Source organism: Fonsecaea nubica (genome assembly GCF_001646965.1).
Source record: "Fonsecaea nubica strain CBS 269.64 chromosome Unknown Scaff26, whole genome shotgun sequence".
Classification (NCBI taxonomy): Eukaryota; Fungi; Ascomycota; class Eurotiomycetes; order Chaetothyriales; family Herpotrichiellaceae; genus Fonsecaea; species Fonsecaea nubica.
The window spans coordinates 122,127-144,834 of record NW_019173699.1 but is presented as its reverse complement, the minus strand read 5'-3'; the positions used below and the strand labels follow the sequence as shown (position 1 = coordinate 144,834).

Here is a 22,708-nt window from a genome sequence, read left to right as displayed (position 1 = left end):
TGTATTACATAAGACGAAATGTTTCACAAAGCACGTGACAAGGCTGCGGGATCCAAGCGGCTTCTTTCATATTTTGGGACAGAAATCACTCGTGGAGGCGTGTGGCTTTATATCTCCAAGACTCGTATACACAGACCATACCGGCCGTAGTCTGAAAAGAAAAACCCAACTTATCTAACAGTCGAGAGCAGCAAGTCTCTAGCTTCTGCTTCGAATAACTGTCGCAACCTTATATGCGACGCAATGGGGCTCGACAGTTCTCAAGCCCCAGTGATTTTGCTCCATGCCCTGAAAAAAACATATCCCGTTGACCATGGTATCATGAATCAAATGATCGACCCCACCCCTCGGAGCCCAGAAGTCGTGCCTCTTCCGTGAATGCACGATGCTTTTGGTTAAAAGCTCCCCAATTCCAGTGTAATGCACAAAAGAATCAAAATGTCAAAATAGTGTAACCCAAAAGAAAATAGTCCGGTGGGGAGTGCCCGGACCATGAGAGACAGCACTATCGCCGGTCATCATATTGTATGCCCTGCATCGAGGTGCTGCCCATTATCGGCGGAAGTGTCCGTGCTGGTTCGTTGGACCCATCAATATGGTTGTTAAAGTGAGGTCCGTATCCAAGTGGACTCTGTGGCATCACAGTCGGTGGAGGCGGAAAGGAGCCTTGAGGTTGCTGTATTCCCTGCATCTGTCGATTCATTTCGTGCATCTTGGCTTCAAGTTCCGCCATCTTCATGCGCTGGTTCTCAAACTCTGCTCGTGCTTGCTTGTTCTGATTTTCAAGTTGTGTAATGTAGTCAATGGCTAAGGGAGATTAGTGGGATTCCAGGCTCACGGCGCAGGACAAACTCACCTCGTGACAGCGTTTCCCATTTACTTGACTTATTGTTTTGACTGGCTGGCAATCGGCTTCTCAGCTGTTCAAAGCAATCCTTCATCTCACTTCGTCTCTTCCGCTCGGCTAGCTTGTGAGTTACTCGAAGTTCTGGTGTACGGCTGTAGGGCGTGGTTCCGTTCGGAGAGTCGGGATCGCCTCGAAGGCTGTCTAATTGTTTGTGTTGTAAACTGTGATGATGAGTATCGGGGAGTTCTGGTACTGGTTAGATGCATCACAATTCTCCCGCTATATGAAAGCTTACCTTGCTGCCCTAATGGTAGTCTGTTCGACTCCATTGTCAAAATACTGCTGGAGAATGACTCTGCGAAGCTGTTCCTCCGCGAGTACGTCGATGGTGTTCTGCCCGGCGGACGAGGCGCGTCTGGGTCAGGAAAGGCATAAGCCTGGCCTCGAGTCGGGGCTTCTGCACTGTAGACCTCCTGTTTCGGGTTCTCGAGAATTGGGGGGGCTACTCGTCCTGCGGCAAAACCACTCCTTCCACCGCGACTCGAACTAAACGAGGAGATTGGACCGCTCATTGTTGAATATCTGCCGCCTCCTCCCGCATACCCATTTGTCTGGATGCCTCGCTCCCTCTGGAGGCCAGAGACGAGGGATGTCTGAGAGGCATTGGTGCTTGTATAAGGAGATGTAGGGCCGAGGCCGAGGTTATTCATGCCTGTATGTATGCTGTTGGAAGCAACACTGCTCCTCCGCGAGTCGTCAAAGTCACCACTACCTCTGTTTGGATTGGAGTTCGGGTCTGACGTTGGCGGTGGAAGTCCGTTCGGCTGCGGGTGCAGGCCACCGTTGAACGGAGCTGGAGGTGCGGAAGGGTTGTCTGGAGTGTAAGGAGATGTGCCTGTGCCGGTCGGAGAGTGGGCAGAGTTCAGGTATGGCATCGAATTTGTCGAAGACCCCGACACTATGAGCGTAAGGTTAGCAACACATCTAATCATTTCCGCAGGGACCGAGCACTGACGGGTACCGGGAGTCATCCAACTTCCCGAATCTCTCTGGGGTGGATGGATTGAAAGGTCTGACGGGGCTCTGTCCAGCGGCTGGACTGGAAGCTTTGAAGTCAAAGAAGCTATTGACGGCAGTGTCTGTGGGAGACTGTGAGGGGGATTCGACTCCCAAGGACGGTGGCTCGTGGTCTCCATCATGTCAAAGCCGTTGATGTGTATGTGTCGAATATGATCAGCTCAGATGGCTCGCAGAAACTGCCTCCTGGCGCATATGGCGCTCGAACACGGTGGTGAAGATCCCTGACTCGTCGCTCGAATCGCTCGTGATTCCCAAAATTTATTGGTCCGTAGGATCCAACAAATGGAACGTCGGGCGCACTCTGATGAAAAGGTGATCCGGAGACGCTGACACTGCAGCACCAAGTGGCACAACACTTTCCAAGAACGATGCGACGACCCAGCGCAGAATGGGGCCTTGTATCGAGTGACCGGGGTGGGGATCAATGCGCTGCGCGATGTTGAAGGAAGAAAAAAGCCGATCGCTTGATAACCAGGGTGTAGTAGATGAGATCTTAATCCTCTGGTTGTCGCAATATCCTGTGCTCCAACACCAGACTCTTTTACGAGAAGGTCCGTCCCAGATCGGAGAGCGCCCGAACTGATTGTCCTTCCAAACACTCTGCAGGGTGGGAGGTCTTATTCAGAAAAACGTGGAGCGGAAGATGTTGTGGAGCCAGATCGAGGGCATGCAGCTTGCCAGAAGAAAGGCCGCGAAAATACGGTCGTTCAATCTGGTGAGGTCGTGAGATCAGGTGTCGCACAGAGGAGCGGTCGGCGGGAGATGGCAGAGGAGGGATTTGATCTAGTTGCGGTCGACTGCAGAGATGGTTGGAAAGATTGTCGGTTTGAGTCGGCGAGATCTGTCCAAGATAGCAATCTTGAGGGGCAGATCAAAGTTGGCGCCAGGAGAAGTAAGGATTCAAGGAGAGGGTTGAGGTTTGGTCGACCCCAGAGGTTCGGAGGGAGGGATTGTTCGCTTTGCTGCACAGGGTCCGAAGAAGTAAGAAAGGTCGCAGGTGGGCACTACGGCCAGCGACAAGGGGGTGAGAATGATAGGACGGGATAATTCTGGAGGAGTCCTGGCCAAAGCATGTGCTATGTATACTTTGACTATGGCAAAATGGAAAAAAGGTTGAGCCCAAGGCCAAAGCCGAAAACAAGTTTCAGAGGCAAAAAGAGGTACGTTGCAGAAGAGTTAGAGAGAGAGTCGAACGTGGACGTGGAGATGGATATGGAGATGGAGATGGAGACTGCAGATGCAGACGCAGACACAGACGGGCAGGGCCCAATCCAATGCCATGGGAGTGGGCCAATCCACTCATCCATTTTGGCAGACGGATACTGGATCAAACCATCAACCCATCAAATCAGGTACGTGGTGCTTTAATCCGAGTCGACATGGTAGAGACGTTCTTGGAACTAGATCGGGGCTACCAAAGTATCCATTGGGAATTGGGGGAGAGAGCTTTGGTTGGGTATGGGTGGTTACTCTTGGGGGGACTTTGCTACAAAGAAGCGTGGGTGCTTGGGTACTTGGGTGGCACCCCGGCTTTCTCCTCGTCATCTCTTCCCTTTTGCAGAGCCGGACTAGATTGCTTTGGGTATTTGCTGTAGTCGTGACATTTGAAATTAAAGGCCATGCCTACTACCAGGCTGCGTAGCTACCCAGCCTACCAGCCAAGTAGCTAACTACCACTGGCTTTTCCTACATGCTGCTACCAATGATCGACTACCACTACTCCAAGGAGACGAAATTTGGGAGGTCATGCCACCTGTCTCAAAGAGAAAACAAGACGGTTGTTGCATAGTGTCGCGTGAAAGCCAGTTACTGGCACCACAGGAGATCTGGTGTCTGACATGAGAAACGTGGAAGGACAAGGACAATGGGAAGGGGGACCGTGAGGGTGCTGGGTCCCCTGAAGCCCGAAAGCCTGAAGCCTAAAGCCTGAAGGGGGTGGTTCCTTGGGTATGATCACCCGGGCCAAGGCCCGCGGCCCACTCCACCATTATGACCACCACCGCCCGCCGCGTCAACTCTACTTCCTTGGTAGGTAGGGACGAGTTAAATATGAGGATGGATAGGCATCACCTACAGTGCTACTTGGACACTATAAGTACGAGACCCGAGGTGAGCGCAGGCACCTCGTACTCTTAGACACTCAATTTCATCCCTATTGTCATCCGATGTTTACAGACCTACAGGTACTTCCCCCAAAGGAGACCTATCACTTGTAGCAATGACCAGCGATCGCAAGACCCTCTTTCTTCGGTCTACCACTTCCAGTATCCGAAGTGGATGAGCGACCTTGTATGCAACCCACGTGCCATTCCTTGCTTCTTGCCGCATCTCTGAACTTCTTTTGCCCGTCTTTCGCATGTTTTTTTGCCATGTACCACCCGCCGAATCTGTCCGCTGTCCGTAACTCTTTGCCTGAATAGCCGTTTTACTTACTGCTCGACTCGTGGCATCCTCGTGTGAGATGCTTCCTCTACCAACAGCACCAGCTCACCCAAATCGATGGTACTTTTCTTTTCGCCTAATTGTGCCACCGGGAGTCTCGCGAACCAGACTCACAATCGTCGTTCGCTCCCTCAATTCAATGGCCTCCACATCCGGTCACCAGCACATCTCTGCCTACTCCGTATTCCTACTTTTGACAGGGAGCCGAGCAAGCCGCATGCCGGCAGTTCAATGTTTAAGTTATTGCTATGCTGCATTGGGGCCTGGTCGCCGGCCACCTTGCAGACAGTAGCCCCAAGGTGCCCCCCTATCCCGAGGGCTGCAGGGTCCATCATCTTGAGTTTCCATGCCTGGTCCCGGCTCTTTTCCCCAAGAAACTAACAGGGCGAGTACTAATGTTCCTGGGACTAGGCAGTGGCCGCACCCGGTGGTGCCCTATCGAATCCTGCAATCATGAATCACCCTCGCCCTGGAGACGATCTTTGCCTTTTTCCATTAGCTCTCAAGCCTCACTTTCTGCCACTATTGATGGCCAGAACCCACGGGCATGTATGCCAAATGGAATGCAGGAACGATCAGATGGAAAAGTTCCAAAAAGGCCATTGTCACGAGTTGGATAGTTGGGCCACACAAAGCCAGAACAAATCGCGCGTGTTCTGCACCGGCCGTATGAAGTCACAACTACTACATCTCCATGCTTTGAAACTGGAAGATGCTTTGCTGACTCGCAACAAACCCCAACTACGCCAACCTCGCCTCTTGATGACGTCGAAAAACACGAGGCCTAAGACATTCATCTTGCTTCCCCCTCACAAGAAAGCACCATTAGCCTGGCTTGTGTTCTTCCCGATCCCGCTTGCCGGCAGGAAAGGGGGCGAATCAACCAGTAGCTAGGTGTTTCGCGCAGGGGAAGAACCACGTGGCAGCGGCAGCTAGTCGAAATCCCTTTGTGGTCAATCGCGAATCCCGTCTTCGCCATTGCAGGAGCACTCCTACAAGTACACATCGCAACAGACACGCTTGCCGTTATGCATACACGAAACTTTGTTCCGCGTTGAGAATCCTGCGTGATTATATGCTCGCACTCCGCTAATTGTGGCTGGCGGACAGAAATGAAAGAACAGAACTCAGATGCCGCTTGGAGCTCGGACCATCATGTGGCTTGAGACAAGACTAATGGAGACGGTACGATAGTCCGAAGCCGAATTGACAGATTGCGAATGCACTTGGAATCATAGGCCTGTCTCGCTTTCTCTTCGACTACCAGCCAGTCAGCCCAGTATCCACGAGTACCCCGGCACTCAGAATCTCCTGAATGGGTCCACCCTTCTGTATCCCAGCGAGATGTCTTTGACCCACAGTGTTCCCTTTCAAGGCGATCCTCAGGTACGGACCTAATAAGGAACATGTTGTGGCTGCTCTATGGTGTCTTAGGCTGCTAGCTTCTTTTCCGCGTTGAGCAGATCCTCCACTGTGTCTTTAAGGGTCACTTTGAGGGGTGTGTATTTGATGCCCAACACCTTCTCCGCCTTGCTTCCGTTCACCTGGTACGCTGGCTCTCGTGCGCCCGGAGTTCCTCGTGGTATGCGGTCCTGGATCTGCGGGAAGTCATCGCGGAGACCGTCCACAGCTGTTTGATAGTCGAAGTGGGATCCGACAAGGAATCGCTGACCACCCGCTTCTTCCAGCTCGTATGCACGCAGATGAGCCAGAGATACATCTCTTACGTCTGCAAAGCCCGCAAAATCAATCGGAGGAACATCTTTGGTGGATCCATTGACAAGCTTCCAGATTGCCTCTGTCGACTCGTTGAGGTGGTCCAGAGACTTGATTCCAGCCAGTGAAGGGCCGAAAATCCATGGTGGGCAGATAGAAGTGAAAGAGAAGGATGGTTTGTTCTCCTCAATCCATTCCCAAGCTGCCCTCTCAGCCAGACCTTTTGCAGCACAGTACGTGAAACCACCGCTGGATGAGTTCTTGGCCTCCTCAAACGTTGCAGGGTTCCAATCCGACTCGCTATACGTATAATCTGGGCGAAGACCTTGGCTGAGGTCAAGGATACAGGCAAAGGAAGCCGTCAGAACGACACGGCGTAAGGTTGGTCCTTGGGTGGCCCCAGCCTTGAGTACATTCAAGACGCCGTTGATCGAGGGTTTCAGAAGCTCTTCTTCATTGTCTTTGGGGTCCAGAATGAAGGGATTCGCCGTATGGATGATTCCTGTCACACCGTCGACTGCCCCGTTGAAGGCATCGGTGGCCGCCATGTCGGGTACGACAACAAAGGACAACTGATCGGCGTACTTCCCATGAGCCTGTTTTATGCCAGCAATGGACTTCTCAGATCGGATGGTTCCGCGAACGCGGTATCCGGCTTCCAGGAAGGTATGGGCAATATGACTAAAGCAATGGTCAGTCCAGGAGCTATGGTTGATGCAGGATCTGCGCAGCGACCACCCCTGGCCTCGCAATGGACCAGAATATGCTGGAGGAGAACCACTTACGAAGCCACGAAGCCTGAAATCCCAGTGATGAGAATGGTCTCATCCTTTGGCGAGATCGAGCCCATGGTGATGGTCAGGATAGACTGATGAGGTAGGAGAAGGGGTTTGACTGATCGATAAGGTATGTATTGCGATGCTTGTCACTCTCTTTGACGTATTTGTGTCCAAAGCTTCTCGCTCCTCAGGGTGGTAGGTTTCTTATATAGACCAAATGTGGCAATGTCCGGACACAGCGGTCGCTCCCCTTTGCGCGCTTTGTCCTTGGGCTTCATTATATCCGAGTCCCCCTCCGTGTTCACGGATTCTATCGACATTGTTGGCTCCCGGGAGCATCCAGATCAACATCCTGCCTGTTTACAAATCTGGCGTTTTCTTGGCCACGAACTGACCAACGAGGATGCTCACAACCCCTGTCAAAATGGGTTTAAGTCAATTCTCTGGTGGTGGATTTTTAGCCCGGACACACAGGGAGAGACTTGGACTCTACACGAGCCTACGTCGAGTGCAACACGACATGTGCGCCACTTCCCTTCGATATGCTACGTCAAGCCAGCTGAAATTGTTGCGGAGGAGTCCGGGAACACGAAGTTCCAGGAACACCATGAATCAGCAGGCCAAGCTTCGCTGGTGGGTGCTGGTGGCATGATGACCTCAAGGACATGGATGCGATCGGATCGAGGAACGAAGGGAGCGGTGGTGCGGCCGCTTGGAAACATGCTCTAATGCTGGCTGGTGTTTTGATGGACAGTGGCAACCCACATATACTATATTACGCAGTCACTCTTAATCACACATGCCGACCTACACAGCTCTTCCACACAAGTATCGACGACAGCTACACTTTAGCCTCAGAGCGGGTATACTGTGTCAACCATAAAATTGGAGTTCTAAAGACCTTTTGGCACCTCGTTCGATAGTTCAGTGGGAACTCCAAAGTTCTCTTTGGTTTCAGCCTGTCGGACCTTTAGTGATTCGATTCGTTCGCGCCAAAGTGTTTTACCACGAGCCGCGGCGGTATCGTGCACTGCCGCCTTCGGAGGCGCCAGCGCGGGTTCGCACCTATCACCAGCTTTACAGGGCTCTGCTACCCCACAACTCCAGTTCCTCAGCCTCATCAGGCTCACCAGCGGCACAAATCTTTCGCTTGTGCCGATCGTACAGCTGCTGAAAAGAAAACAAGGTAGGGGATTCTCAACAGAATGTACGACTGCTAGCATGTACTCGATGGGTCTATGACCCGCGGTTCGTCCTGGTATATCCCCCGGGGAAGCTGGATGATAGACTGGAACCCCATCCTGGTGGTTGCCTGCGTCTCTTGAACAACGCTATCATGTTGCTGTGCCGCCTTCTGGTCTCCTCGATGGAGTTTATACTTTGGCAAAACACCCGTGCAGGTAATTAGTCGTTACAGCCTCTGCGTGGTAGTTAGATGACTCTTCCATCTGCCTGTATCTTGACGCTAATGGACCTTTGATCCCACCCGGATCAGCCTTGAGCCAAGGAGATGGACGAGCCTCCTAGGCAACCCGGGGCACAGAAGAGCTTCACTGCCTCTTCGACGTAACTATTTGAAGGGGATTGTCCTCCGCGATCATGAGCAGGTCCTGGCCTACAAGCATTCCAGATTGTTTTGACTGCGAGAAGTCTGCTACAGTCCCATCCCGAGAAAACGCAGGAAACCGTTCGGCCGGAGGCTAGCCAGCTTGACCGCCTGATTACAACAAAGAGAGCGCAAGCATGACAAGGTTAGCGGCATGAAGAGCAATCATATCTGCCTGGGAACTGACACAAAAGCAAACATCAGATCAAACAGGACTGTTATAAGCAATCCGCATCTCGCACAGGCTCTGCAAATGCCCTCAACATCCTTACCACTTCCCATCTCTAATCAACCTATTCGCACCATGAGCAGCTCCCGAGCCGACAGCACCATGTCAGAAGACTTTGCCATTGTGGACCATCCCCGCGCACTGCCGCTACGCCCTCGTTCAGTACATGCTGGTGACCATGCAGTTGCCGAAATCCATCCCCTCCAAGATATGGAAGCGTTCATTGTGTCTGTTCAACCACCGCAGGTCCCAGAACAAGGTCTCAAACGCGCCTGTTGCGACATTGTGCTCGTCATCGACGTTTCTGGGAGCATGTCGGCAGCGGCACCGCTCCCAGAGGTAGAGGACGAGAATGAGAGGGAAGCAGCTGGGCTGAGCGTTCTTGATCTCGTCAAACACGCTGCAAGAACCATCCTGGAGACTTTGGAACAGGGCGACAGGCTGGGTATTGTGACTTTCTCAGATGATGCAACGGTGAGATGGCCCACATGACTCTGACCCATTTGCACAATGCTTACCAGAAGACTAATAGGTCGTCCAACCCCTTACGTTCATGAAACCTGCCGAAAAGAAGGCGACATGGAGCAGGATCGAGAAGCTGCGTGATGATGCATGCACCAACCTCTGGGCCGGCATCCGCACGGGGTTGAACCTGTTCTCGGAGGCGCCGCTTGTGGACAACGTACAAGGACTCTACGTTCTGACCGATGGCCAGCCAAATCATCTCTGTCCGAAACAAGGGTATGAATGCGAGGCCATTGACAAGAGATTTGATTGATCGCTGACGACATACAGCTATGTTGCAAAACTCGCCCCAATGCTAGAGGCTGCAGCCCATGACAGACCCGTCATACCAACCATTCACACGTTTGGATTTGGCTACCAGATTCGCTCCGGTCTGATGCAGTCGATTGCAGAGGTAGGCAGGGGAAACTATGCCTTCATTCCTGACGCGGGCATGATCGGAACGGTATTCGTCCATTCGGTTGCCAATCTCTACACAACGCTCGGCATGTCGGCTTCGTTGGAAGTTGAGCTATCCAAGGACATTTCGATAGGAACGACATCTGGAACGTTCGCTGCCGGAGAGCGAGGACACATCCTCAACCTGGGAAACATTCAATACGGCCAATCCCGAGACGTGGTGTTCGTGTGCCCAGAGGGTATACCCGAAGACACGGCCATCACTGTGACGCTCAAGTATACCGTCGCCAACGGAGCTACCCGCGAGTCTCAGAGTTGTGCAATGTTTTCTGACAAGACAGTGAAGCCTCACACCTGGGTGGAATACCATTTGCGCCGAGCACAGCTCTGTGGATTCATATCCTCTCTCTTTCCCTTGAAGTCTGATGGCCTGCGCAAAGACAACATGGACAAAGGCTCTCTCGTCGAAGCACAGAAACGCCTGGGTGACATTATCAGCGTGATGCGACAATCTCCTAACAAAGATGTACCTGAACTCAAGGCGCTCCTCGAGGAGCTCGTCGGCGACGAACCGGCAGGCCAGATCTCCAAAGCCCTCACCTGGACGTCGGGCAAAAACTACTGGAATAAGTGGGGTCGTCTCTATCTGCCCAGCTTGCTCCACGCACATCAGCGTCAGATGTGCAATTCATTCAAGGACCCTGGCCCGTTGCTCTACGGCAAGGATAGCCCACTCTTCATCAAATTTCGCACCGAGCTCGACACTGCTTTTGACAATCTCCCGACCCCCAAGCCATCTCGTCCCCCGAGGGTGGTGTACACGTATAGCCCCACTGGTGAAGTTACGGGGACGAGAACCATAGCGCACCGAAATGTCAGTATGAACAGCTACAACTCGTCTTCGGCACCTTGCTTTGAAGGCAATTGCTCTGTTCTGATGGGGGATGGAACGACAAAGCAGCCAATCAAGGACATCAGAACAGGGATGCTGGTGTGGACGCCCAAAGGGCCACGAATGGTGGGTGCAGTTTTGAAGACGAGAGTCCATGGCCAGGCGCAGACGCTGTGCCGCGTGGGCGAGTTGCTGGTCACCCCATGGCATCCAATCAAATACCAGGGACACTGGCGATTTCCCAACGATGTGGCCGAAAGCAGTGTGACATTCGAGGGCAGTGTCTACTCAATGTGCCTCGGCCCGTGCTTCGACCCTGACGGCCACGCGATCCAAATCGGAGGTCAAATCTGTGTCACACTCGGCCATGGGCTAGTCAAGAGCAGCCAAGACGACATTCGTGGACACCCTTTCTTTGGTGATTACGAGCAGGTGGCACTGAGCCTGCTGAGGCTACCAGAGGACAATAAGGGGCGCTTGACATGTGGTGGGATGCTCAAGAATGCTCAGACGGGCCTGGCTTGTCGATTTTTGAGGCCGGCTCGGATTTGGTACGGGCGTCATCAAGAGTGGACGAGAGTGGATGAACATGAGATGCCTTGCCTTAGCAGGGAATCGCGCCTCTAGATGAACGACTCGCTCATCTACTCAAACGCAGCATAGGTCAGCAAACTGGGATGTGAGGCTGCAGGATATGTCAAGGTTGTAAGGGTTCGCATCTCTTCAGCCTCGTCTCCATGCCTTGGCCATCAGTCAATCAGCCAGGTCACACGTTCATTTATCTGGTCTCTGTTGTTGGGCTGTTTGAAGGTCGAACGGCGAGGGAGGAGCGAAGAGCGAGGAGGAAGATGGACTCCGGCGCGGACAAGGCATTGGCTGTTGCTTGAGATAGACTGATCGGTATTCCGTATGTTGCAGAAAGTCGCAGCAAGTCCAGTTGCTTGCCTTCAAAATGGCTGCGCCCCGCTCCGATAAGTGAAAAGTCACGGGTTCTTTAGGCACCGGACCCTGCACACTAACTCCCTATCACCCCCTGAAATACCCCTCTTAGCACCGCCTAGCACTTCTAGCACCCCTAGAGACACGCCCAAGCACCCACTGGCACCATAAACCTCTACCGCCCTGCGCTCCAATGTCCGCCTTAGCGCCCGCTTCGTGCATGGGTTGCTCAGGAACAGCTGGTCCTGGCGCCCCTGAGATAGGCCAGCCGTTGCACAGGCTGGTGACGCTAGGTTCAGACAGGTGAGGTTGGTGTGGGCTCGACGCACGTGTGAACGGTGGAAATAAATAACCCAAGGCGAAATCATACATGAGAAACGGCACCAAAGGGGCGGTGTGCAATTATTTAGATGCGGACAAGAAACAAACCCGCTCCCTCTCCCTCCTGCTCCTCCTGCTCCCACTATATCTCTCCCCTCCCTCCCTCTCATTACTCTTAATCCTACTCTCACGCGACCCTCTTCTTTCCCGACCTTTTTGTTCAGTTCATACTACTGCTTTTCATCATGGCGTCAAAGGACAAGCTGATTTCTTTTGAAGGTGAGTGATATACGTCCCCGCGACTCCAATGGAGGGTGAATCTCAGCCTTCTCTCGACTGGATCTTTCCTTGTGTTACCGATGCTGATCGTCGTCTCCTCTTGAGCGCAATAGACTACCAAGGCTGCTTGAACGCCTACTGGGAGTGGGCGGAGAGCTATGATTCTAAGGTGAGTGGCCGTTCCCTGACTCTCGGTTCTCTCGCAACGCCATCTTACTCACGGCTGTCTCATTCTAGGACTGGGCTCGCCTGCGCAAAATCGTCGCCCCTACCGTTCGCATTGACTACCGCTCCTTCTTGAACAAGCTCTGGGAAGCCATGCCGGCGGATGATTTCATCGCCATGATCTCCGATCCCAAAGTGCTTGGTGACCCGCGCTTGATGACCCAGCACTTCTGTGGCGCCAGCAATTGGGAAAAGGTCTCGGACACCGAGATCATTGGGTACCATCAGCTCCGTGTTCCCCACCAAAAGTACACAGATGCCACCCGCACCAAGGTCCTCGTCAAGGGACACGCACACAGCAGCAATATGCACTGGTACAAGAAGATCGATGGGGAGTGGAAATTTGCCGGGTTGAACCCCAACATCAGATGGGGCGAGTACGATTTCGACAAAGTGTTCGAAGAGGGAAGAGACGAGCTGGGAGACAGCGAGAAGGAGAAGATTGCAGACGAGGTGGCCAAGGCTGCTGAAGGTATCCCTTCCAAGTAAAAAGGGCGCCGCTGAGGCTTACCTGCCTACATACAACCGGAAAACGGTCTGGAGAGAACAGCACAGCAAACATACCCACACAGACCGGTGGGAAAAGTACCTTTACCTAGCGTTACGACGACAGACATTAGGAATGTTGTGCAACGAATGCAAGAATTGATTTTCTGGAAACTCTACACTTGATTGAACCTTCAACCAGCGAATTGAGTTAATCAAGCCACTCTCGCTAACGAAATGCAGGAGGATATTTTTATCACGGCGACATTCCTCGCAGATCGAGTCCGGGGGGGATGGTGTATGCCAGTTTGTCGACTGAAGAATCACGCGAAATCTCCTGGTTGGCCTGCTACTTGTTGCTATCGCAGGAGAAAAAGCGCCACGGAGCAGTGAACTCCTGTCCTATGGGTTTCTCTCGTCTTTACTGGAGGTAGACTGGGTTCGTCAAGCCGAGCAACGTATCAGACCCATTGCGGATCTCGACTCTGATAAAGTCCATGCCGGCCACATTCTGGTGGATCCTTTGCTCACTCACGATCGACACGTTCTGGAAATACCCCTTCTCGGAGACAAAACAAGCATGCGCACCTTCAAACCCGGTAGACGAGAAGCTCGCGTATGCATCGGCACCCAAGTCCCCCTTGGAGACGGCATCACCGATCTCTGCTCTCCTCCCACTTCCATAGACCACTCCAAAGTCGATCTCCATCCCGGGGCCTTCGACCAAGTACACCCGGCCATTCTTCACGCCTTCGACGATACTTGCTTGGCTGCTCTCCCCCGCGACCCTCACAACGGTGGTGGGCAAGCCATTGATATCTGGTGGACTGTGCGCGTCACTTCCTCCGATTGCGGTGGGTCTCTTCCCCTTGACGAGTTCGCTCTGCCAAAACTGGATGGCCACTTCATCCAGCGGATCAAGCCTGCCGTTCCAGACCTCAATCGCATCGTTGTGTTCCCAGTCCAAGGTCCAGTCGCACCTTGAGCAGTTTTGGAATGGGTGGTTGACCGAAACCAGGCCCCCGGAATTGCGCACTTGAGTGGCCGCATCGATGAAACCCGTATCGTTTGAGGAGTTGGTATACCTCCACTCTACCTGCTGAGACCGCTCGAGTCCTATCGCTTGCCAGTGGCCATGGCGCGTGGTGACTTCGATCGCCCGGCCGATGAGGAGATTCGACGCATTCGCCGGGATCCAGCGACCGATGTTGTTGTTCCCGGAGTCCGTGTTGTGTTCGGAGAAGAAGATGAAGTCGAGGTCGTACAAGAGGGCGTGCGCGATCTGCTCATTAGGCAGGTACCGGCCGTCCGAGTAGATGGTGTGCATGTGAAAATCACCTCGGAGCCATTTCCAGGGCGAGGGGAGTGGCTCCTTGGAGATGGGAGCTAGCGAAGGAGTCCACGGTGGTGAGTCGATGGCGGAATAAGAGAGGGAGATGTCCAGTGTCCAGTCAATGCCCGAGCGATTGGTTGCGTATGGGCCTAGCACTACGTTCCATGTTCCTGGGAGCAGAGGTCCGGCATTCTGGTTCAAGTCACATTAGATCAGAAACCCATGGCTGTCAAGGGAATGGAGGATAAGTCGTTCTTCATCTCTTCTGGCTCATGTGGTTTGCAGAACTTACATATCCTGGTGTGGCATCGATTGCAGAGATAGTGAAGTTGTTTCGGAACCCTCCCGACCAGCCCCGTGAGCCGGAGAAGCCTGTCTCGCTGTCGATGGGAGCAACACCGTGAGGATCGAAGACACCCAGGTCGAGTGAGTTCCCTGCGCCCTTGAACGAGTAGTTCTGCAGCACCGAGATAGATGTCACATCGGCGGAGACATTGAAGGGCACGTAGACGAAGCTGAAGATCTGGTCTGGCGTGATGTGCCCTGTCAAGGTGAAGTTTGTGGGTTCTCGAGGAGATGCCTGTTGACCATTCACATGGTGTACACACGCGAAGATGATGGGCGTCAAGAAAGCCCGATGTTTCATTGTGCCGAAGACGCTGGATAATGTACCCTTTCTTATCTGTATATGCGCAGATAGCTCGACATGACCCTTGCTCCGAGAAAATGCTGCACATCACATCCTTTTGTAACTCTCTGTTCCTCAACTCGACTCAGTCTTTGATCTTTCACCACCACCTTCTTGCGCTGCCCGTGATGAAGTCCGAGAAACTTGATGGAAACCTGCGGAGGCGATCAAGGGCATCTCCATCCCACGTGCCTCGCCTGACAACAACTCATTGGAGATTTTGAGGTATTGGCATGATCACGAAGTTGCACTGGGGGATGACATGACACATCGGAAGGGATAAGAGCAGGAACACAGGGAAGAGCTAGGTGCCTTTCGAAGTAGCAACATCTTTGCCGATACTCGGACGAGGAAGATCATGATGGAGGTCCCTGGAAGATGAAGGCTGCAACCAGCAATTCACGACTCAGGCCATATTTGTCGCAGGAGAAACGCGCGGTGGAACTTCGGTTCCATCAGCCCACTTTATCAATTCCGGCGATCCTTCTCGTTCATCGACTACTCTCACCCAGCCAGAGCTCTGCCTTCACCCACGATTCGGAAACGTCGCCGAAACCACCGAGAATGGGGACAGAACTGTGGGACAGCGAGCATCTGCCGACCGGCAAGTGACCGATTGTAGATCGCGCAAGGCGACCACCTGTTCTCCAGATGAGAAACACGTTGACCCAACAAGAACAGGGCTTACCCACAGTCGTCTCTACATGTCCGCCGCAATGGAACGTACCCAGACGCTAACCGACCTCTGCGAGGTGTTTTACGTTGGGGGTAAATACATCGAGGATGATCGAGGCACCCATATGACGGGGCAGGTCTGTGTGCGACGCTTTGGAAAGAAAGTCGATGACCGACCGGCCATCATCTACATCCATGGAGCCGCGCAGACGGGTACTCACTGGGAGTCCACGCCTGATGGTCGACCTGGAATCGCCTTGCTTCAAGCCCAGGAAGGCTGGGAATGCTATGTCGTCGACCAACCGGGCGTTGGGAGGTCGCGATATCATGCCCACGACCTGGGAGAACTCACCCACTACACAGTCGAGGAATTGGAAGAATGCTTCACTTCGCCTCCGCATGATTCATACCCTCAGGCAAAACTACTTACCCAGTGGCCAGGCACCGGCAAGAGAGGGGATGCCTTTTTCGACGCCTTCTATGCCAGCCAGGTGGGACACATTGCCAAATATCGAAATGTGGAGCGGGCCTTTCGTCCTCTTGCCAAAGACCTCCTGTCTCGTACTGGGCCGGCCTTTCTGGTGACGCATTCGCAATCAGGTCTTATAGGGTGGCATATCGCGGACGAGTGTCCGGACCTGGTCAAAGGGATTGTGGCTTTGGAGCCGAACGGGCCGCCGTTCATCTACCCAGGTATGCCCAAATTCTACACCAGGACGCAAGCTGTCCAGCCGGGGGCTTTTGTGCGTCCCTTTGGAATCACGTCAACTCCACTGACCTACGACCCTCCTCTGCCTGACGGCACAAAGAGTCTGGAATCCACACGAGGCTCGACCGAGACTCACGACAACAAGGACCATGTACCAGGAGCCCGGCTGAAGGCGCCCGCACCGAAGCTGCCCAACTTGGCTTCCATCCCCATCGTCGTGGTGACGGCTGAGGCGTCGTACCACGCCACGTACGATCACCACACCGTCCAGTTTTTCCACGATGCCGGTGTGCCTGTCACACATGTATATCTGGCCGATCGGGGCATACGCGGCAACGGACATCTCTTGGCCATTGAGAAGAACAACAAGGAGATTCAGCAGTTCATCAGCCAGTGGCTGACTGAGACGATGGCGATGGCGAAGAATGCCGTGAAATAAGAGCACTGGAGCCTAGGGGAGAAGAGGAACGCCGTGATCAACCGGTATCACCCTGAGACTGCACTGGAAAGGGTGGGACGGCAGCCTAGTCTTCGGCCTACCTAGATGCATGGCTCTTGCAGTCTGACCGGCGATACTATGCATGAGAAAGCCAGGCAGCGCAATTTCATGAGGGAAATGGTGGACGCGAGGCCGAGATTTTGGGGGGTTTAGACCTGACTAAGAAGAAGATCTTTGGACGACGCGAAGAAGAGGTGGCTTGGTTTTTTATATAGGTGCCTGAGACCACTTCTATTGAATGCACATGTGCCCATGCCCCACTCACAGCTTTGCCTTCCTTCCCCTTCTTCCCTACTTCTACCAACCCCAGTACCATTTTGTTGCGTCCAGCCGGTCCGCCTAGAGATCCTGGGCAAATTTTTGGCCCGCGAGACGGCCAAAGGTAAGTGACCGCAAGACAGACTGTTTGATCACCACGGAGTTTTGTCAGTTGAAAAGATCCCAAAAAAGGGCTGAAAAAGGGGGTCAAAGGTGCTGATCGACCCAAGATATTGGCGATAGGATAGGATAGAATAGGATTTACTTACCACCGCCCCGGGATATTCGTTGTAGACTATGTAGCAGAGAAGAGCATACAGTCAGTAAAATGGAACCCAATTACCCATGGATCACGCTTGGGGATTTTGTCTATTCCAAAACAAAAAACACTTACAGACTCCAGAGAGTTCGCCCGTGCAGTACAGGTTGGGAATCGGGGCGCCGCTGATGGAGATGACGCGGCTGTCGAGGTCGGTCTTGAGCCCGCCAAAGGTGAAGGTGACGTTGGTTTTGAGGGGGAAGCCGTAGAAGGGCGCCACTTTGATGGGAGCGGCCCAGTTGGACTTTTCGGGCGTCAAGCTATAATAGATTGGAGTGTCAGTGGTGGTGGTGGTGACAGTCAGAGGTCCTAGATACCGCAGCCGCAGCCGCAGCCCCAGCAGGAGAGACAAATGATTTACATACCCTCGCGTCGACTTTCCGTCGTGCTTGAGCAGATCCAGAGGCGCATCGTTGGTTCTATTATTCGTCGGGAGAGACGTCCCCAAAGGTCAGCGGAAATGTGATCAGTCACATCAAAAAAATCACACCATGGATTTTGAGGGAGAAACAACTCACGCCGCGTTGAACTCGTCGACGGTCTTCTTGAGTGCCTTGGGATCGATTCCGAGTTTCTCGGCCAGTCCTTCAATCGTGTCGCTCGATTCGGGTTCCAGGTCGGTGGTCTCGAATACCTAAGCATTCACAAATGTATGATCAGTCGAGCGACCTTTTGGCTAGTGATGAGGAGGTGGAGGTGGAGGTGAAGGCGAAGGAAGTTGGTGAACTGACCCAGCCTGGTCGAAAACGGTCCATGATGGGCTTGTCGGTGATACTAAGGTCCGGATCAGCCAACGGATACAGAACTCTGGACCAGTTCAAGAGGGAAGAAGAAGAAGACGTACAAATAGGCCTCTTGGTCTTGGTCTTAATGTCCCAGAAAGAAAATGTCAGAAAACATGCCCGGTCGAGGGATGTGATGTCTGATGCCATACCTCTCCAAACCTCCAGAGCAATCATCTCAAAGGTGGCAAAGAGTCTGTAAATGTCAGTCGGGACTTGCATGGAGAATCGCCAGACGATATTCAGGGGCGACATACGAATCTTTGCCCTCGTCATAGAAGCGTTTGCAATCTCTGATGATCGGGTTGTCAGCCTTGTGTGCCATCCGGCGGCATCCTTTCACCCTTGGCCAAGGACGCGAGGCACCCACTTGTTGACTACGATACCAAAATTGTGGCCCCAGACGACAGCATCGGGCTTGGTGGTTCGAGAGTCGACCATCTCACACTGTATATCTCTGCGTCAGTCGGACAGTTCTGGTCCCTGGGTTAAAGGGGTGTCACTACTCACATGGAGGCCGTTCATGGATCCCGCAACTTGGGCACCTGCAAGCAAAAACAAGGTCAATTGGCATCCCAGAGCCAAAGCCGATGTAGCTGTACGCACCGACTTCCATGCCCATTTTCAGGCCGAATCCCGTGTTGTATTTCAACCCTGGTGCGATGACGGGAAGATGTTCGACGCGCGGGCCGACAAACTGGGCCATCCTGTCATCGAATGAGTCTGTGAATGTGGACGGGCACACCGCAAGAAAAGTGCATACAGGTCTTTGCTGCCCTCGAAGCCTCCACAAGCCAGCATGACCTTCTTCCCGAAGACCTTGGATAGCTTTCCATCAGCCTGTCGGACTCGCACTCCACAAACCTCGCCTTGCTCGGTTTGCAGGAGATGTTCGGCCGTCGTCTCCCACAAGACCTTGACATTGGGGTACTTTCGAATGTGATCGAAGAGGGTGTTGATGATTGCATGTCCACCGCCAATGGGATAGCAGAAGTGCTGGCCTGCCGGTAAGTGACAAAGGCTCGTTAGTTCCGGAAATCTATGCCCGACTCAGATAATGGGAGGTGAGGACTTACGGGTGCTAAACTGGACCAAGAGATTCTCTTCGTAGTGATGGTGCAGTTTGACGCCGCCTGTATCGGTCCAGAGATCAGTCCTCAAAAGGTCTATCTGATGGATTTCCAGCCATGTCCCAACTTACGCTCCTTGATGTAGTCGACCGAGATCGGGGCCTCCTTCTCCAATTTCTCGCAGTATGCTTGGTCTGCAAGCCCGCCGCTGTGCAGGAAAATAAGTCCCATAAACCCCACCTTTGGAATCAAAAGATCTATTTACCTGACGCGCTGAGACAGAGGGTTAGTCAAGCAGGTCAAGACGGACAGAGATCGTCGATACTTGCCTTCATAACGTGTTTCCAATTTGGGTCAAAGACATTATCTGCAGAGACGGTTAGGGCTTTGCGGCTCCAGTTTGACAAGATAAGCCGTGTCACCGTCCGTGAGTCGAAGGACTGCTTGTGTCCATCTAGACGTTTTCGTCAGAGACGATTACTGGAATGCAAAGAACAATCAATCAATCTGATTACCTGCTGGCACCACATCGTTCTCCTTCCTTGCCGGCCTCGATCAACGCAATCTTGCCAGACTTCCCGAGTCTCTCGCACTCCTCGAGGAAACGAAGGGTTGTGGTAGAACCCTGCGCATAAGATTAGAATCAGGCTCCAAAATCAAACCTTTTGTCTGGTGTTTGTATGGATCTATACCGCAAAGCCACTGCCGACCACGACAACATCGTAGACTTCTCCAGCACTGGGGAGACCGTTGACGAAAGACATGGTTTCGACGACGGCCAAGACGAAGATAGGGAAGGTAGAAAGTTCCGGGTTGCTCAATGGATTGGGATTTTGAGATGGATTCTGAAGAAACTACAACAAGAGACCCAAATTATCTGGGGACGGACTCGACGACAAGGGCCGTGTCCTTTTATCGCATTGCGGGGGACAGATGAAGCCAGCCCACCGAAGACGGGGAGTCTACTGTCTCGCAGCGGACGTTGAGTTCCAAGTGAGTACGGAGTTCAACAGCCGAAGGGTTGCCCAAGACACTGTCAATCTCCATCTCGTATTCTTCTTGAGGAGAGGAGAAGATTTCGTTACCAAGACAGGAACCAATAGACACAAGCCGAAGTTATCCGCCTCGGGCTTGGACGGTGAGGCAGTGAGGGCAGTGAGCCTCGTTGCTTGCCGCTGTATAAAATCAATCGAGGTACCTATTGGGGGGGACCAGGGAACCCAGGGAACCCAGGGAACCAAACTTGACGTTCCAATGTGAAAACTAATTCGGCTAGCATTCCCAACGGGGCTAGACCAGCAACATTCTCCATCCCCCGCTTTTTGGAACTCTCCACCTCCACAACCTTAACTTACTCCGTACAGTATCTTGCAGTCGACCTCGAGTAACTTACAATCGTGACATGCCGCCTTTATCCGACATTGCGCGGGCTCAACTCCCAGAGCTGGAAGCTAGTGTGCCACTCACGACTTGATTTCGCGCAGGCTCTTGGCCTGTCGTCCGTCGTTCGTGCGTTTATTTCCCCCCATGTATTAACCGAGGATCGGTCATGGATACCAGGCAAACTTGTTCGCCGGACCCCAAGATATACATTGGGGTTCATCTGCGTCCTCTTTTAGCTCTTATTCCGTTGACATCTACCAGCGAGGAAAGCAATCGATCATGGTCGGCCTCCCGTCTCATGTTGCCAAGGTGCTGCCCAAGCATTTCTCGCTATATTACGGAGGAGCATGGCATGAGCCGGAGACGCCGGAAGCATACCTCGACACCTACAACCCAGGGACCGGCGAGGTAATCACTCGAGTGGCTCAGGCCACAGCTGCTGACGCCGAAGCTGCCATAAAGGCCGCCCACGCCGCCTTCCCGGCATGGCGAGACGTCCACCCAGCGACAAGAGCGGAGTTGTTGCGCAAGGCAGCTTCCATTGTCCGCTCGCATGCTAAGGAACTGGCCATGCTAGACGCCGCCAACACGGGCAACCCGGTGAATATGATGGTCCCAGATGCCTTGACGGCCGCCAACGCCTTGGACTATTTTGCCGGTCTGATCCCGATGGTCAAGGGCGAGACTATCCCCCAGGCGTCGGACGCCTTCCACTACACGTTGCGTGAGCCGCGGGGAGTGGTGGTGAGACTGGTAGCCTATAACCACCCGGCCATGTTCACGGCCCAGAAGCTGGCTGCCCCCCTGGCTGCGGGGAACACCGTCATCATGAAGCCTCCGGTGCAGGCGCCCTTGTCGGCCTTGTACCTGGCAGAGATTCTCGAAGGTGTATTCCCGCCCGGCGTTCTCTCGTTCCTCCCGGGTGGGTTAGATGCAAGCGTCACGCTCTCGACGCACCCGTTGGTCAGTATGGTCACGCTGATCGGCAGCGTCGCCACCGGCAAAGCCGTATACAAGGGCGCGGCCGACACGTTGAAGCCCGTGATCTTCGAGCTGGGCGGGAAAAATGCGTTCGTGGCCTATCCAGACGCCGATATCGACAAGCTCGTCGAGGGCGTCACAAAGGGCATGAACTTCTCCTGGGCCGGCCAGTCGTGCGGCTCGACGTCGCGTGTGTTCCTGCACGAGTCCATCCATGACGAGGTCCTAGCCCGAGTGGCGGCCCAAGTCAAGAAGCAATTCGTGCCGGGTGACCCGTTAGACGACAAGACCACCATGGGCCCCGTGATTTCGCGCGTCGCTCTGGATCGGGTCAAGGGCTTCTGTGAGGATGCCCTGGCCGAAGGCGCCCGGCTGGTCACAGGAGGAAAACAACCCACCCATCTGACGGGCTTTTTCTTCGAGCCGACCATCTTCGCCGATCTCAAGCCACACATGCGGCTGGCCAGGGAAGAGGTGTTTGGCCCCATTATGGGCGTCTTCAAGTGGAAGGACGAGGACGAGCTCTTCAAGGTTGTCAACGACACCGACTACGGCTTGACCGCCTGCGTCTTCACCCAGAACCTAGCCACTGCGCACAGGGCCGTCAAGAAGTTTGAGGTCGGCTACGTCTGGGTGAACCGCGTGGCGTTGCATTATGTCAATGTGCCATTTGGGGGATACAAGCAATCGGGATTGGGAAGAGAGGAGTGTCTGGACGAGCTGCTCGCCTTTACACAGATCAAGTCGGTCAACATGTCTATTGACTAGAATTGCGGATTGGAATCGAAATCTGTGCTCCGCTGCTTGCCGTCACAGATATTGATCACACACCACAAGTTAGAGATGTCGACCGACCAACCGAGCTTTAGCCTGTTGGGTAGTAAGTAATAGACAGATTCGCTCGGATCGGGTTCAGTCTGGGTATCATGACATCGGCCTCCTGTAAAATTGGGAAGCTCTGGGGTCTTTTTGTTCCTGATAACGCATACGTACCCGTCTACCAGATTACCATGGCACCATGGTCTGTACCTCACACCTCGTAAATTGCTTCTCCGCACGTCAAGGACTTGGCTGAATGCTGCGATTGGGTAGCTCCTCAATTCGAAAGCGACACCCTCGTCACCCCCCCGAATGGGATTGACTCTGCAAATTGGGCCGCCATTATCCGCCCCGGAGACCATACGCCGGCCCGATCAACTTCGGCCTCGTATGAGCGATCGACGACGACACTAGCCATGGCGCCAAT

At 53.5% G+C, this 22,708-nt stretch overlaps 8 protein-coding genes across 8 annotated transcripts; 4 read left to right on the top strand and 4 right to left on the bottom strand.

Moving 5' to 3' along the window:
* Window positions 1-505: 505 nt before the first annotated feature.
* AYO20_04805 (hypothetical protein) lies at window positions 506-1,782 on the bottom strand (the record flags this gene model as incomplete). Its single annotated transcript, XM_022643100.1, has 3 exons — window positions 506-807; window positions 857-1,093; window positions 1,143-1,782. 3 exons carry the CDS (start codon window positions 1,780-1,782, stop codon window positions 506-508), a joined length of 1,179 nt encoding a protein of 392 aa, XP_022500911.1.
* Window positions 1,783-5,799: 4,017 nt separating this feature from the next.
* AYO20_04804 (hypothetical protein) lies at window positions 5,800-6,935 on the bottom strand (the record flags this gene model as incomplete). Its single annotated transcript, XM_022643099.1, has 2 exons — window positions 5,800-6,766; window positions 6,871-6,935. The coding sequence occupies 2 exons, from the start codon at window positions 6,933-6,935 to the stop codon at window positions 5,800-5,802; spliced, it is 1,032 nt and encodes a 343-aa protein (XP_022500910.1).
* A 1,839-nt stretch (window positions 6,936-8,774) lies between these two features.
* On the top strand, window positions 8,775-11,142 carry AYO20_04803 (hypothetical protein; the record flags this gene model as incomplete). Its single annotated transcript, XM_022643098.1, has 3 exons — window positions 8,775-9,173; window positions 9,232-9,440; window positions 9,495-11,142. 3 exons carry the CDS (start codon window positions 8,775-8,777, stop codon window positions 11,140-11,142), a joined length of 2,256 nt encoding a protein of 751 aa, XP_022500909.1.
* Window positions 11,143-12,020: 878 nt separating this feature from the next.
* Window positions 12,021-12,768, top strand: AYO20_04802 (hypothetical protein; the record flags this gene model as incomplete). The annotated part of the gene is made up of 3 exons (XM_022643097.1): window positions 12,021-12,054; window positions 12,168-12,223; window positions 12,292-12,768. The coding sequence occupies 3 exons, from the start codon at window positions 12,021-12,023 to the stop codon at window positions 12,766-12,768; spliced, it is 567 nt and encodes a 188-aa protein (XP_022500908.1).
* A 418-nt stretch (window positions 12,769-13,186) lies between these two features.
* On the bottom strand, window positions 13,187-14,744 carry AYO20_04801 (hypothetical protein; the record flags this gene model as incomplete). The annotated part of the gene is made up of 2 exons (XM_022643096.1): window positions 13,187-14,290; window positions 14,391-14,744. The coding sequence occupies 2 exons, from the start codon at window positions 14,742-14,744 to the stop codon at window positions 13,187-13,189; spliced, it is 1,458 nt and encodes a 485-aa protein (XP_022500907.1).
* A 758-nt stretch (window positions 14,745-15,502) lies between these two features.
* On the top strand, window positions 15,503-16,609 carry AYO20_04800 (hypothetical protein; the record flags this gene model as incomplete). The annotated part of the gene is made up of 1 exon (XM_022643095.1): window positions 15,503-16,609. The coding sequence occupies one exon, from the start codon at window positions 15,503-15,505 to the stop codon at window positions 16,607-16,609; it is 1,107 nt and encodes a 368-aa protein (XP_022500906.1).
* A 399-nt stretch (window positions 16,610-17,008) lies between these two features.
* AYO20_04799 (hypothetical protein) lies at window positions 17,009-19,862 on the bottom strand (the record flags this gene model as incomplete). The annotated part of the gene is made up of 16 exons (XM_022643094.1): window positions 17,009-17,071; window positions 17,197-17,222; window positions 17,322-17,665; window positions 17,765-17,880; window positions 17,978-18,224; window positions 18,286-18,321; window positions 18,399-18,475; window positions 18,539-18,573; window positions 18,635-18,735; window positions 18,792-19,029; window positions 19,105-19,161; window positions 19,230-19,355; window positions 19,409-19,465; window positions 19,521-19,552; window positions 19,614-19,723; window positions 19,791-19,862. 16 exons carry the CDS (start codon window positions 19,860-19,862, stop codon window positions 17,009-17,011), a joined length of 1,737 nt encoding a protein of 578 aa, XP_022500905.1.
* Window positions 19,863-20,760: 898 nt separating this feature from the next.
* AYO20_04798 (hypothetical protein) lies at window positions 20,761-22,230 on the top strand (the record flags this gene model as incomplete). The annotated part of the gene is made up of 1 exon (XM_022643093.1): window positions 20,761-22,230. One exon carries the CDS (start codon window positions 20,761-20,763, stop codon window positions 22,228-22,230), a length of 1,470 nt encoding a protein of 489 aa, XP_022500904.1.
* Window positions 22,231-22,708: the final 478 nt, after the last annotated feature.